General features: G+C 45.3%; 1 protein-coding gene across 1 annotated transcript; it reads left to right on the forward strand.

Moving 5' to 3' along the window:
- The first annotated feature begins 322 nt into the window (after positions 1-322).
- On the forward strand, positions 323-13,167 carry zgc:136971 (S9 family peptidase). The gene is made up of 22 exons (XM_055892799.1): positions 323-432; positions 710-842; positions 2,940-3,072; positions 3,247-3,334; positions 3,445-3,520; positions 3,698-3,849; positions 4,046-4,180; positions 4,401-4,492; positions 4,619-4,656; positions 4,782-4,903; positions 6,268-6,328; positions 6,462-6,556; positions 6,641-6,692; positions 6,807-6,895; positions 10,782-10,917; positions 11,009-11,092; positions 11,315-11,395; positions 11,481-11,569; positions 11,723-11,931; positions 12,165-12,267; positions 12,351-12,457; positions 12,882-13,167. The coding sequence occupies exons 1-22, from the start codon at positions 421-423 to the stop codon at positions 12,988-12,990; spliced, it is 2,196 nt and encodes a 731-aa protein (XP_055748774.1). The 5' UTR covers positions 323-420; the 3' UTR covers positions 12,991-13,167.
- Positions 13,168-13,652: the final 485 nt, after the last annotated feature.

Below are 13,652 nucleotides of genomic sequence, written 5' to 3' on the forward strand. Positions count from 1 at the left end.
GTTCATTAATTGTTTATGGTTCATTGAACAAGCATGGGAAACAGTGTTTAAACCCTTTACAATGAAGATCTGGGAAGTTATTTGGATTTCTAAAAAATTTCTTTGAAAGACAGGGTTCTGAAAAAGGGACGTTTCTTTTTTTGCTGAGTTTATGTATCACTGTGGGATTCAAATGGTGGGATTGGATGGGGCAGGAGATGTTTATTTATTTTTTATGGTTAGTGCTATCTGGGATTCTTTGGACCGCCCTATCGTTTAAAATGTAATCTTCAATGGGATGACGTCAGAGTTGGGGGTGAAATCCCAAGGCGCCATTAATCACTTCCTTTGTGAATCCTACAAAATGTGTTGCTGCTGCCGCCTTGCGTTTGGTCTCTTCCATCAGCCCCTGTATGAAATGGTATCGGCCGTCGTGTCGACATGGAGTTCCTGGTAAAAGACAACTATTGTTATTTTTTTCAGAGATTGACAAGTACCACTTTAGCTCAAAATGGACATTTGTGTTCCATCTATGTTTATCTTAACATTAGTTTCTCTAACCTTTAAAATGAAGCAGATACATAATGTTCGTTTGTTGAACGCATGCAGTCACATGGCTTTAATATCACCTGTAATCGATTAAAGTGATTAGTTAGCTAGCTAATGCACTGTAAAAGTGTTTTCAAAAACAGTTGACAGCTGTATGTCTAACTAACGCTACTGCACCTAGGCACGAATGGAACCCGATGCTATCAGCACTTTGTACCGCGAATATAGTGGGTATCCCACCCCTATTTCTGCCTTCGTGACGGCGAATGACTACATGGCACTATTAAACGGCACGAGTTTCACTTTATGTACAGGTGAGACACTGTGCACACACACAATAGAGATGCATAGAGATCGCAACGTTGTAACTGTCCACTATGGTGTCTGAGCCCGCAGGTAGCGCCCGAGGCCATCACCATTTTGAAGTAGTCAATTTTCGTCTGCTTCTGAGTTGGTTAATTAACAAACTGAAAGGGTATATTTTTTAATTTTTAATTTAACCATTTAACTTGGCAAATCAGTTAAGAACAAATTCTTATTTACAATGACTGACTAATGTAACCAGAAACAAATAGGGTGTGGGGTTTCTCACTTCCTCTTCTCTCTGCTGCTACCATAGAGATACATAGAGGACTCATCTTTGTCTGTGCCATTATAGCAAAGATTTCTATAACTAACCCAAGATGGACCAGAGTATGTCATATCCACCACTCTGGTCATTCAGGTTACCCCTATACAGAGCTCTGGACATTCAGGTTATGCCTATACAATGCTGTGCTCATTTAGGTTAGTGTTTTCCATTAGCGTCGGCTGTACGGCCTGTTACTTTTCCACTTCAATTAACTATGTTACTTTTTTACAATTAAAAAGTCAGAAAACAAAGTCCACGAGCACTCTCCCACTAAAATTAATGATAGGCATCTTGTAGCGCGTGTCAGTCAAAGTGAGTGACGAGAGGGAGACACTGCTGGTTTGACAGTCTGCTGTCTGTCCCGCCTCTCTGTACCTCCTGGGTGTGTGTCGTGTACACTGTGCTTGCAGTCACGTTTCTTTACAAGGAGGGAGAGAGCACAGAGGACGGGCTCACTGTAATGGCTGGAATGGAATGAATGGAACAGTCAAACATGTGGTTTCCATATGTTTGTGTTTGATACCGTTACATAAATTCCGTACCAGCCATTACAATCAACCTGTCTTCCTGTAGCTCCTCCTACCAGCCTCTGGGAGAGCATGATGCTCCTTCATCGTCTGTGAGTCAATTTGCACGTCCCATATAATGTGGTAACGATGAGTCGAAATCCACTTAGTACTTTATTTTCTGGCACGTTAATTTATTTTCTCTCATGCTCATTGGCCATTTTAGCATGTAAATCTTGGTGGGGCAAACTCCCCCCAATTTTTTTTTGTCATTTCCAATTTGAACAAATTAATCATAGTGGGCAGAACAAGCAAGAACGTGGGCAGAGCCAAGCATGAGCTAGTAAGATCCTATTGGCTCGCTCTGGTATTTATTTGCATATTTCCTTTAAGGAACGCCTACTTTGATGTACGAGTGTGCAATAACTCAATTCACCCCTGCACTCCTTCTAAACAATTTGTATTTTGGCAAAGGGTAAAGTCTACAAAATGCAGTCCACTGTTTGTTACAGATTCTAGTTTTGGAAACAGAAAACTGTATGGAGATCAAATGTTTCATTGATGAGAATATTTGCGTAAATTTGGCCAAAATCCATCTCGCTCCATCTTATCCAGTGCCGGCCGCTGGGCTTCCTCATCACCATATTTGGTAATACGTGGAAACGCCAACCGGATGCTTCACATTTATACATCCAATGAAAAATCTGGCTCATTGTGATATCTGTGACAATAGCGTCTATCTCCGCATGGGCAGCACCATTGAGGCGATCTCCATTTTGAAGTAGTCTATTTTCTTCTAAACGATTGGCTGGATACCTCCTGATGACCTGGATGGACATGACTCCGACAGGATCAGCAGGAGTGATCAGCCAATTAAGTTGGAAGTACCACCCAGTTGACGACGTTAAAATGGCGGGAGCCCTCAATGGCGCCTTTTGGTTACTAGAGGCCTTAATCATTCTGAAAGTCGTCAGTGGTGCTGCCCATGCTATAACAGGCTTTTGGGCATTAGCCCTCTATACATCTCTATCACACACACACACACACACACACTAAAGAACACTGAACAGTAGACAAATTGGTACCCATAAAACATGCACACAAGCAGTTCTCCCTGATTTTATGATATTTATAAACTTGGAAGTGTATTTTGTTATTTGACTGCACGTATGCTATTATGTTTGCTTGGTTGGAAAAAATAGTTTGAATTACTTTGAATGTATTGATAAAAAAAGAAATCAGTTATTAACCTCTCCTTCGCCTGCACCTATCAGAGTGGAGTCAGATTGAGAGATTCCGGGGAGCCAGACTGCACTATGCCCAGCAGTGGACACTGATTCAAAACTACAGTAAAGAGACCGACATAGACATCCAACCACCAAGCCCCTGCAGCCTTTTACACGGCGAGTAAGTAGACAGATGGACAGATTAACACTCCCCACCACTCATTCTCCATCCCAGTGTCTGGTGCTGATGACGTAATGTGTGTAAGATTTATATAGTGGAGGTATTTATTAAAGATACTAAAGGTCCTTCTCTAAGCTGCCATTTTCAATGCTTTCTTCCTTTCTACTCAAATAGATTGCTGAGTTCCTATTCCCTGTCTGGAGATCTGAAGGCGGTTGTCAGGGAAACCAGCGGTCAGGTTGCGGGACAACAGTTCCTAGAGGTAAGGATGGAGTGGTCTGTGTCGGTCATCATCTGGCAAAATTCCTTCACCCACCCTGATACGATGCATACTGGTTTGCTTTAACTTTTCTAGGGTCTGTTCATTTTCAGGTGTGGAGCAACAGCGGCTTAAAAAAGATCCTCCATCTCACAGCTCTCAACAAACACGGGAGAGTTTATGAGGATGGTAAAGGCCTTTTCTTGGGTGGTTTTAATGCCTACGGTGCTCTGAGTATTCTGTCTGATGCTAGACCTGTCCACTGTGGACCTAATCAGGGCCATTTGCTTGAATTCATCAGCCACACTCATCAGCCACACTCTCTCTCCATGTCGTCGCCGTCTGCCTCTGTCTGTATGTGTGCAGGTCAGTTTGGCTCCCTGGCCTGGTCTACATGTGAGGGCAGGCTGCTGTATGTAGCCGAGGGGAAAAGGTCTATAGGAGAGTCATACGCTTCAGCCTCCATCCCATCAGCTGGAGAGCCAACAGCAGGGCCCTCAGGAGGCCCTTCTGAGAAGGTATCCAAAACACCCTGATCACTCTATTAATTGTCTTTGTATGTTTATCCATACATTCAGTTGGATGTATTCTTAGTGACATTCGGGTGGTTCTGGAAGTACTCTTAGGATGGCTGCTATGTTGCGTAAACATGATCTAGTCTTATTTTATTTTTTCATGGCTTCAACACCCTTCCTTTCCCCTGTTGTGCGTCAGGACAAGAGTTTGTACTGGGAGGATTGGGGGGAAGGCTTGACCAGTAAAAGTGTCCCAGTGCTGTGTGTGGCCGACGTGGCCAAGGGCACGGTAACAGTGCTGCAGGGTGTCCCTTCACACGTGTCCCCAGGCCAGGTGAACACACACACACACACACACACACACACACACACACACACACACACACACACACACACCAATAAAGATATTAGCTGAGCATCCTATGGTATTTGCAACTTCACTGGAAGGATCACCAGTCACATGACATGTCTTGTAGTCATGTAATTCTATGTAATATGTTATGCCATGAAATGTAATGTGCAGTAATTGTTGTCATGCTGTCTGGTTAACACAGTGTCTCTGGGCCCATGATGGCGAGTGTTTGTTTTTTGTGGGCTGGTGGCATGAGCCCTTCAGACTGGGCCTGAGGTTCTGCTCCAATAGGAGGTAAGGAGCAGCCTGTGTAGTCTATGTTTACGTCATCTCACTAATGAATATTCCAGAGTAATAGACTGATCAAGAGATGCCCTTGTGTTATTTTAGAAAGACTAAAATGAGAACTTCTGGTTTCAGGTCAGCTCTGTTTTGTCTGGACCTGGAAGGAAACTGTGGTGAGTGTTTTCTGTGTTCTTGGTTGGTTCATTGTCATGGTAAACAACTTGTTAATTCACAGCGCATTAACAACAAAACTTCTCTTTCCTTGCAAACCTGCAACCCCTTGTCTCTCCTTACACAGAGTGTCTGTCTGGGGACACCAGCTCCGTCTCGTCCCCCCGTCTGAGCCCTGATGGACGCTACCTGGTGTACCTGGAGGGACAGGTGTTTGGCCCCCACAGCCAGTGTCTCAGCATGAAGCAGGTGAGTCCCCAGCCCGACCTCCAGCCTCCCAGACCCCTGCCAACCGCTCCCAGCCTAGCCCCAAGTCCTCAGCGTTACCTCCAGACCCCCGCTTCCAGCCTAGCCCCAAGTCCTCAGCCTTACCTCCAGACCCCCGCTTCCAGCCTAGCCCCAAGTCCTCAGCGTTACCTCCAGACCCCCGCTCCCAGCCTAGCCCCAAGTCCTCAGCGTTACCTCCAGACCCCCGCTTCCAGCCTAGCCCCTAGTCCTCAGCCTTACCTCCAGACCCCCGCTCCCAGCCTAGCCCCAAGTCCTCAGCGTTACCTCCAGACCCCCGCTTCCAGCCTAGCCCCAAGTCCTCAGCGTTACCTCCAGACCCCCGCTTCCAGCCTAGCCCCTAGTCCTCAGCCTTACCTCCAGACCCCCGCTCCCAGCCCCAAGTCCTCAGCGTTACCTCCAGACCCCCGCTCCCAGCCCCAAGTCCTCAGCGTTACCTCCAGACCCCCGCTCCCAGCCCCAAGTCCTCAGCGTTACCTCCAGACCCCCGCTCCCAGCCCCAAGTCCTCAGCGTTACCTCCAGACCCCCGCTCCCAGCCCCAAGTCCTCAGCGTTACCTCCAGACCCCCGCTCCCAGCCCCAAGTCCTCAGCGTTACCTCCAGACCCCCGCTCCCAGCCCCAAGTCCTCAGCGTTACCTCCAGACCCCCGCTCCCAGCCTAGCCCCAAGTCCTCAGCGTTACCTCCAGACCCCCGCTCCCAGCCTAGCCCCTAGTCCTCAGCGTTACCTCCAGACCCCCGCTCCCAGCCTAGCCCCTAGTCCTCAGCGTTACCTCCAGACCCCCGCTCCCAGCCTAGCCCCTAGTCCTCAGCGTTACCTCCAGACCCCCGCTCCCAGCCTAGCCCCAAGTCCTCAGCGTTACCTCCAGACCCCCGCTCCCAGCCTAGCCCCAAGTCCTCAGCCTTACCTCACGACCCCCGCTCCCAGCCTAGCCCCAAGTCCTCAGCGTTACCTCCAGACCCCCGCTCCCAGCCTAGCCCCTAGTCCTCAGCGTTACCTCCAGACCCCCGCTCCCAGCCTAGCCCCAAGTCCTCAGCCTTACCTCACGACCCCCGCTCCCAGCCTAGCCCCAAGTCCTCAGCGTTACCTCCAGACCCCCGCTCCCAGCCTAGCCCCTAGTCCTCAGCGTTACCTCCAGACCCCCGCTCCCAGCCTAGCCCCAAGTCCTCAGCGTTACCTCCAGACCCCTGCCCAGCCCCTTCATTAAGGAGCCGTTACCGCCTTATTAGAAAGAAGCAAGCATGGTCTGGAGGTCAGTGGGGAGTGCTGCTTATGCTTCGCTGGTGGTGTTCTGCACTGTTATATCCTTCCCTTCTCTCGGTCCACAGTATGACCTGGAGACAAGGAATATCTCTGTGCTGGTGGACGTAGTCAATAGGCCAAAGAAAGGTACAGAATTTGAATGACTTTAACGCAACATTTTGAACTTGACATAGAATGGCACCCCATTCCTACTGCACTTTCCATCTCTTGCTTCTCACACATTTCCTTCCCCGCGCTCCCCCCCTTTGTCTGTCCCTAGATGAGTTTGCTGGGCTGTATGAGGCCCTGCCACCTCGTTGCTGGGCGTCAGACAGCCAGAGAGTGGTCTTCAGTAGCGCCCGGAGGAACTGGAGGGTATAGTGTAAACATGTCCACAAGCGGCCGCAAATAACGTCGTACTCCATGATCTTACTTTCCTCATCTCTCCCTCTCTCACAGGACCTCTTTGTAGTGGATAGGGCCACTAGGAGAGTAACCCGCATCTCTGACTGTAAGCTCTCCTCTCCTTATATATGATTATTAGTCTGAGGTTTTCTTCTCGAGCCTCCAACTGAAACTAGTCCGAGCTGTAGCAAACCATTCAATCTTTCTCTTTTCCCTTTAGCTGAGAAATTTGGGAGCTGGAAGCTGCTCACCATCCAGAATGACCTCATGGTGGTCCACTGTTCCCATCTGAATGAGGCCCCACGCCTGGTAATACCTGTATTGTGGGCATTCGTATATCGCTCTGGTCATTCAAGTTACCCCTATACAGAGCTCTGGGTGTTAAGGTTACGCCTATATAACGTTCTGGTCATTCAAGTTATCCCCATACAACGCTGTGGTCATTTAGGTTAGTGTTTTCCATTAGCACCGGCTGTCGGCAATACAGCCGGTACACACACACATACTTTTTCCACTTAAATCAACTATGCTACTTTTTTTACAATTCACAAGTCCGGGAAAAAAAGTCCACCGAGCCCCCTCCCACTAAAATGAATGATATGCTTCTTCTAGCGCGTGTCAGTCAAAGTGAGTGACGAGAGGGAGACACTGCTGGTTTGACAGTTTGCTGTCTGTCCCGCCTCTCTGTACCTCCTGGGTGTGTTGTGTACGCTGTGCTTGCAGTAAAATGTATTTAATTTCAATTTGCACGTCCCATATGTGGTAACGATGAGTCGAAATCCACTTAGTGTATTTTCTGGCACATTAATTTATTTTCTTTCTCGTGCTCAGTGGTGATTTTAGCATATAAGTCTTCGTGGGGCAAACTGCCTCCATTTTGTTTCCGGTGCGTGTCAGCAAAGCCACAACACTAAACAGTACATTAATTGAACTATAATGGTGACCAACATTGCCCACAAACAGTTAAGACCTACATAAAGCTGCCCCAACAGCAGAGCTTTCTTTTCAGCACCAGAGTGAATCCTTACCACTGCTACACCTGGCTATCAGTGGAGTCTTGTCTGGCAGCCAAACCGTTCTTTCAGACACATTTACTGCCTTTAAAAAATAATAGCTGATATGGCTGACTTGCTTAAATAAATGTGTGTCTGAAATATCCCAGTTCTGAGTTTCCAGTTGTGAATGCTGCAGAAGTAATGCTGGATGCATGGCCAATGTATTCAACCTTTTCTGGCCCATCGTGTTCAATGTTTATCCTTTTAAACACCCACTCCACTGAATAGCAGGCTAGTAATTGCTTTGCAACGCTTGCAGTTAGCCACTGATTCCTTCCAAACCACTCATTGTTGAATTTGGGATTTCCAACTTGGTGTGTAATGTTTATGGTCAATGGCCAACGAGCACCAATTTATCAATTTCTCTTCATAATTTCTCTTCATATGACAAGTATTTGCCAGTAGATTGTCGACTTAATTCATGATGACTGCTAGCTAAGATTTTGAAAGTATGATGTTGACATGATCAGTACAATCAAAGCTACGGTAGATCATTTTATCTGTGGCCAATGACCTTGCGCCTTCTTGGATGAGCACTTCTAATGTAACTCAATGGCTGCGTTTCAAACATATAAAAGACACACCCTCGTCCACTTACCCTAGCCTTATGCCCTTGGGGGAATCCCCGCGGCCATATTTGTCGTTGGTCCAAATGATTAGCCAAGCAAGGGAAGTTTGCAACGTACGCCCCTCAGCCCTCGTTTTTAATGGAATCTGCGGATGTGCAATTATGTTCACTCCGGGGCCTGAAATGCCCCATAATTCAATTCGTGATTGTACATCCGCAAGAAAAGTCAGCCAAAACTTCAAGGTCAATATGGAGTCAACAGTGTAAGTAATAACGAATGTAATAAGTTTTGTTTTGTTAGCTTTTGGAAATTGTAGAAATAGAAAATGTTCAGAAGTTCCAGCTAGGCAGGCTAACGCTAGTTAGCTAATTTGCTATCATACAGTAGGCGTATATTAATAATTATATATTTCATATATGTAGACATGCAATCATAATTGACAGTAAAGCATATAAAGCACACAAGCTGCTGGTGGCTGAAACCACAATAATCGCGGGATGAACGAGTGATGAATTTCCGGGCAGGGGCGGTCCATTTAAAAAAATCATTCCTTCCTTCCTTGCCCTGCAAGTGTACTCGTCAGACGTCATGATGTGTCCTCTTTAATTTTAGGGCCAAGGGGAAAGGATGTGTCTGTCTGAAGTGTTTGGAATGCAGCATATGACGGCACCCAGGGGGCTTGAGTTTTCCATCTCTACCTGTAGATTTTGCCTTGACGTAATGTCCCCATGAGCCAATCACGGCGCAACTAGGGAACACGTTTGTGTTAAACAAAATCGCCATGGAAACGCATTTCATTTGGTGTATCAAGCAAGGTGTCAGTAACTGCCGTCTAGGGTCAAAGATCATGTCAGTGTAAATAAAAACGTCTTAGTAAGACAACCACATCTCCAATGATCATTTGGCTGGACAATAAAACAACTGTTTAGGCCTTCTTTTTTCAGTTTCACTCCACGAGCATTTGCTACTGATTTGATTGACTAACAACAAGCTTGACTCTTATGAATGTTGTCTAACTGAAAAAGTCCATCTCATATCCTTGCCATTCATAAACCATACAACGTAGCTGTATGTCCATGGTATCGCATCGGGACAAGTAAACCTAAAGTTTTCGTTTGTATTTTCGATATGAACTCTTATCAGGACTTGACAGACAGTGACGTTAAAGTGAGTGACTCGTCAGTAGCCTATCGCATCGGTAAGAGATCATTTGGCTTCATCAATCGCATACTGGTAGTTTTTTTGGGGTGATTTAACTGCAGATAAATGATAACATTCGATGAATATGGTGAATCCTCACTGCAGAAAAATGGGTAGGCTAGTGAAACGATAGCCTCACTCTGGTCCGAAAGAGAACGTATTGAATTATTTCAAAAGCTAATGATGCTTATGTTATTTTCAAAAATGTTGCTCTAGGTCTACTGATTTTAATCAGTTATTGACAACGGAGTAGTCAACTGCTGCTTTCTGTGTAACAAAGCCTATGTTAAACACCTGCTTCATTCTTCAATTATACCTGTATCGCAGATCACTGAGAGAATGCCTCAAGGTAAATGTATGCCTGTGGAAGTCAACTAACTCTTAAAAGATTAATTAAGAAGACATCTGTGGGTCAGTTCATTTAAAAGAATTTCAACAACTGTTTGCAACTCTCTGTGAATTGTCATTTATTTAAAAACTTACTATTTTAGAGAGCCATTTTACATTTCAAAATGTGCCCATCACGCAATTTCTTTGATTTAAAATGTAACTTAAAATATAAATTAAGATAATTGTCTATTTACTTAATTTGTCTGTCTTTATAAAATACATAATTTTAAGAACAAACATTGTGGCAATTCATATAGTAAAATTCTTTAATCTCAAAAGAAGACAGGATATATGTTTTAAAGGTTTATTTTCTTACTTAAATAGTCTTGATCATCTAAGCCTAGACAATATTTAATAAAAACTAACAATAGACTGGATTCATACATTTTCAGTAATTTAAATTTTTAATGCAATACCACAAAAAAAATCAAATTTGGGTGGTCAACTCAAAGTATTCAATAATTTCGCTGAGTATTTTATGATGGAATCAAGGCATTACAATGTATTAGAGGCCACCAAAATAGAGCTTGTTTCCCAGAAAATGATTAACCACCTGGCCCGGGTGATCCCTCCTGGCTACTTCTATATTTGGTTAGCTACTCCATGTGCTTGTGGAAAACACTGAGGTTACCCCCTATACAACACTGTGGTTATTTAGGTTACCCCCTATACAACACTGTGGTTATTTAGGTTACCCCCTATACAACACTGTGGTTATTTAGGTTACCCCCTATACAACACTGTGGTCATTTAGGTTACCCCCTATACAACACTGTGGTCATTTAGGTTACCCCCTATACAACACTGTGGTCATTTAGGTTACCCCCTATACAACACTGTGGTCATTTAGGTTACCCCCTATACAACACTGTGGTCATTTAGGTTACCCCCTATACAACACTGTGGTCATTTAGGTTACCTGGTCATATACCATCACGTACAGTTGCAGTATAATATCATATATGCATTGTGTTATTGCAGGCAGTGGCTTTTCTTCCGTTGGCTGGGGGGGAGGGGGATGTGTCCTGGGAACCTCTGGGCGAGTCGTGTCTATGTGGTGCTATCGTCAATGTTCTGGACATCAGCCCTACGCCCCAGGAGGAGAACCCAGAGTACTGTGAGTCAGTCAATAGTGGTTTAGAACTTGTCTGGTTGCCATAACTGTCTTTGAGAAAACAATACAATTAAGTTGTGTGTCTCTTATGCAGCTGGCCTAGACTTCGGGGCCCTGCTGGCTACGTCAAACCACCTTCCGTCACGCACCAAGGTCCCTCTGGTGGTGTTTGTCCATGGTGAGAGAAACCTCTGGAGAATCGAGGTCCTGGGCCTGTATTCATAAAGCGTCTCGTAGTAGGAGCGCCGGTCTAGGATCAAATCTTCGCTGTATATATTTAATTTGTATAAAAACTGATCCTGGATCGGCACGCCTATTCTGAGACTGTTTTATGTATATGGGAACTGATCTATGAAAGATCACGGATGACTCACTGAAGCTTATTTGTGTTCTTTCCCAGGTGGGCCGCACTCCCAGTTCTTTGCAGAGTGGAATGTCACTACAGCAGTTCTGGTCAAACTGGGCTTTGCTGTACTTATGGGTAAGATAGTGGACTTCCTCCTTGGCTCACACCCACACACATTGGTATCCACTGATAGAATATTGTTTCTCTCTGTGTTTTGTAGTGAATTACCGGGGTTCCACTGGCTTTGGCCAGGACAGCATCCTCTCTCTGGCCGGTAACATCGGCAGCCAAGACGTTAAGGATGTGCAGGTACCGAGTGAGCTCTGAGCTGAAAATATCTACAGCCTGAGCTTTCAATACAACAGTGTTTCTCAACCCAGGGTGCCAGTCAGGTTGCTTTTTTGTGTTCCAACTCAATACTACTAACATCTTGTTCAACTAACCTCTAACTATCATTCCCAGAGGGCTGTACTAACTGCCCTTGCTGACCAAACTGCTGAGAAGCTCTTAACCCTTGACCCTGATAAAGTGGTGGTGATGGGTGGGTCCCACGGGGGCTTCTTGGCCTGCCACCTGATTGGCCAGTACCCAGACTTCTACAAGGCGTGTGCCGTCAGGAACCCAGTCATCAACGCTGCCACCTTACTGGGAACCAGTGACATCGTGGACTGGTGAGACTTGACACTCTCTCTGTCCATGTCTCTGTCTATCAGTGTATAGGACTGAAGAGTGGAGACTAAAACACAAATTAAAGTGCACTAGTTGGGGGATGGAAAGTGTGTACTGCATATTTAAGAGACTGTAAAAATTACAATAAAAAAAAATACAACTACTATGCAAATACAATGTGATTAATTGGTTGGTTGATGGATAGTTGTCCTGTGTCTCCCTCTACCTTTCCTAGGCGTTACTCTTGTGTGGGGCTGCAGTACTCTTATGACCAGCTGCCCACCCCAGAGGCTCTCACCACCATGCTCCAGAAATCCCCCATAATCTACGCACCTCAGGTTTGAGGTTCATGCACACAAACACACCTCTATAGCTGTCAATGAGACAAGCATATCATTTGGTTTCCTCTGTCTGTGTCCAGATCAAGGCCCCAGTGCTCCTGATGCTGGGGGGTAAAGACAGGAGAGTGTCGCCTCACCAAGGTTTGGAGCTGTACCGCTCCCTGAAGAGCAGGGGCTCCCCCGTCAGGTGACAACCGCTTGTTATATTGTCAATCATCCTGCCCACGTGAAAAAATAACTACAGATTACTATAGAATACCACAGTACTTACTATAGAATTTGGCTCAAACTCATTAAGAAGGAAAGAAATTCCCCAAATTAACTTTTAACAAGGCACACCTGTTCATTGAAATGCGTTGCAGGTGATTACCTCATGAAGCTGATTGAGAGAATGCCAAGAGTGTGCAAAGCTGGCATCAAGGCAACGGGTTGCTACTCTGACGAATCTCAAACTTAAAATATATTTTGATTTGTTTAACACTTTTTTTGGTTAAGTACCTAACGGAAGCAAAACAAACAAACAGGGAGGGACTATCTGAACTTGTCCAATATGAAATCTTTTGTTTTCCTACGTTGTCCGCTAATGAATACAACTGTGCTTCCCCCGGCAGGTTGCTTTGGTTTGCGGAGGACGCCCACTCTCTGGCTCGTGTGGACACTCAGGCTGACTGCTTTCTCAACGTGGTGCTGTGGTTCCAGCAGTACCTCCACTTGCACTGAGCCTCTACTGGTGTGACTGGGGACACGCACAAAGAACAACTGTGGAATTAAGACAGCCACACTTGTGTGTACTGTACCCCCTTTGTACATTTCAGTGGTTACCAGGTTTATCTGGTTTTGTTTTCTATGGTTGCATCATGTTATGCCAGCAATAAATGTTTTGTTGAATAATGACAACCTTTTGCGTTGATTGTAAATTGTGCACAACATTCCGTGAGCTCCATGAGGCAATGGATGATTTACTTAACTGCAGATGTGGGATTCCTGTGGATTTGTCTGGAAAGCATCCAAAACACCAGTGTTAGGGACGCTACTCTAAAAATCTAGTTTGCCATGCTACCCATTACTTCACACTGGAAGATGTTAATCTATACTAAAGCAAGACATAGCTGACTTGACTCTTTTCAAATCCAAGCACAGATGCGACCCTTGGAAATGAATTTGCTTAGGCATTAATCATGCAAACTTATGATCTTCTATTTCCTAACCATGGAATTAGTCTACTGAACAACCAGAATGGAGCCAGCATGCCATGTTTTTGAACTCATACCAGGCTGTTCATTTGTCTATTCAAACAAACCCCATTTCAAAGGAAACAAACACATTAAGATTAGGTGTAGCCAATTAGTCGACACAGCCAACATACCTGAACGTTACTAAAG

Source organism: Salvelinus fontinalis, chromosome 31, assembly GCF_029448725.1.
Source record: "Salvelinus fontinalis isolate EN_2023a chromosome 31, ASM2944872v1, whole genome shotgun sequence".
NCBI lineage: Eukaryota > Metazoa > Chordata > Actinopteri > Salmoniformes > Salmonidae > Salvelinus > Salvelinus fontinalis.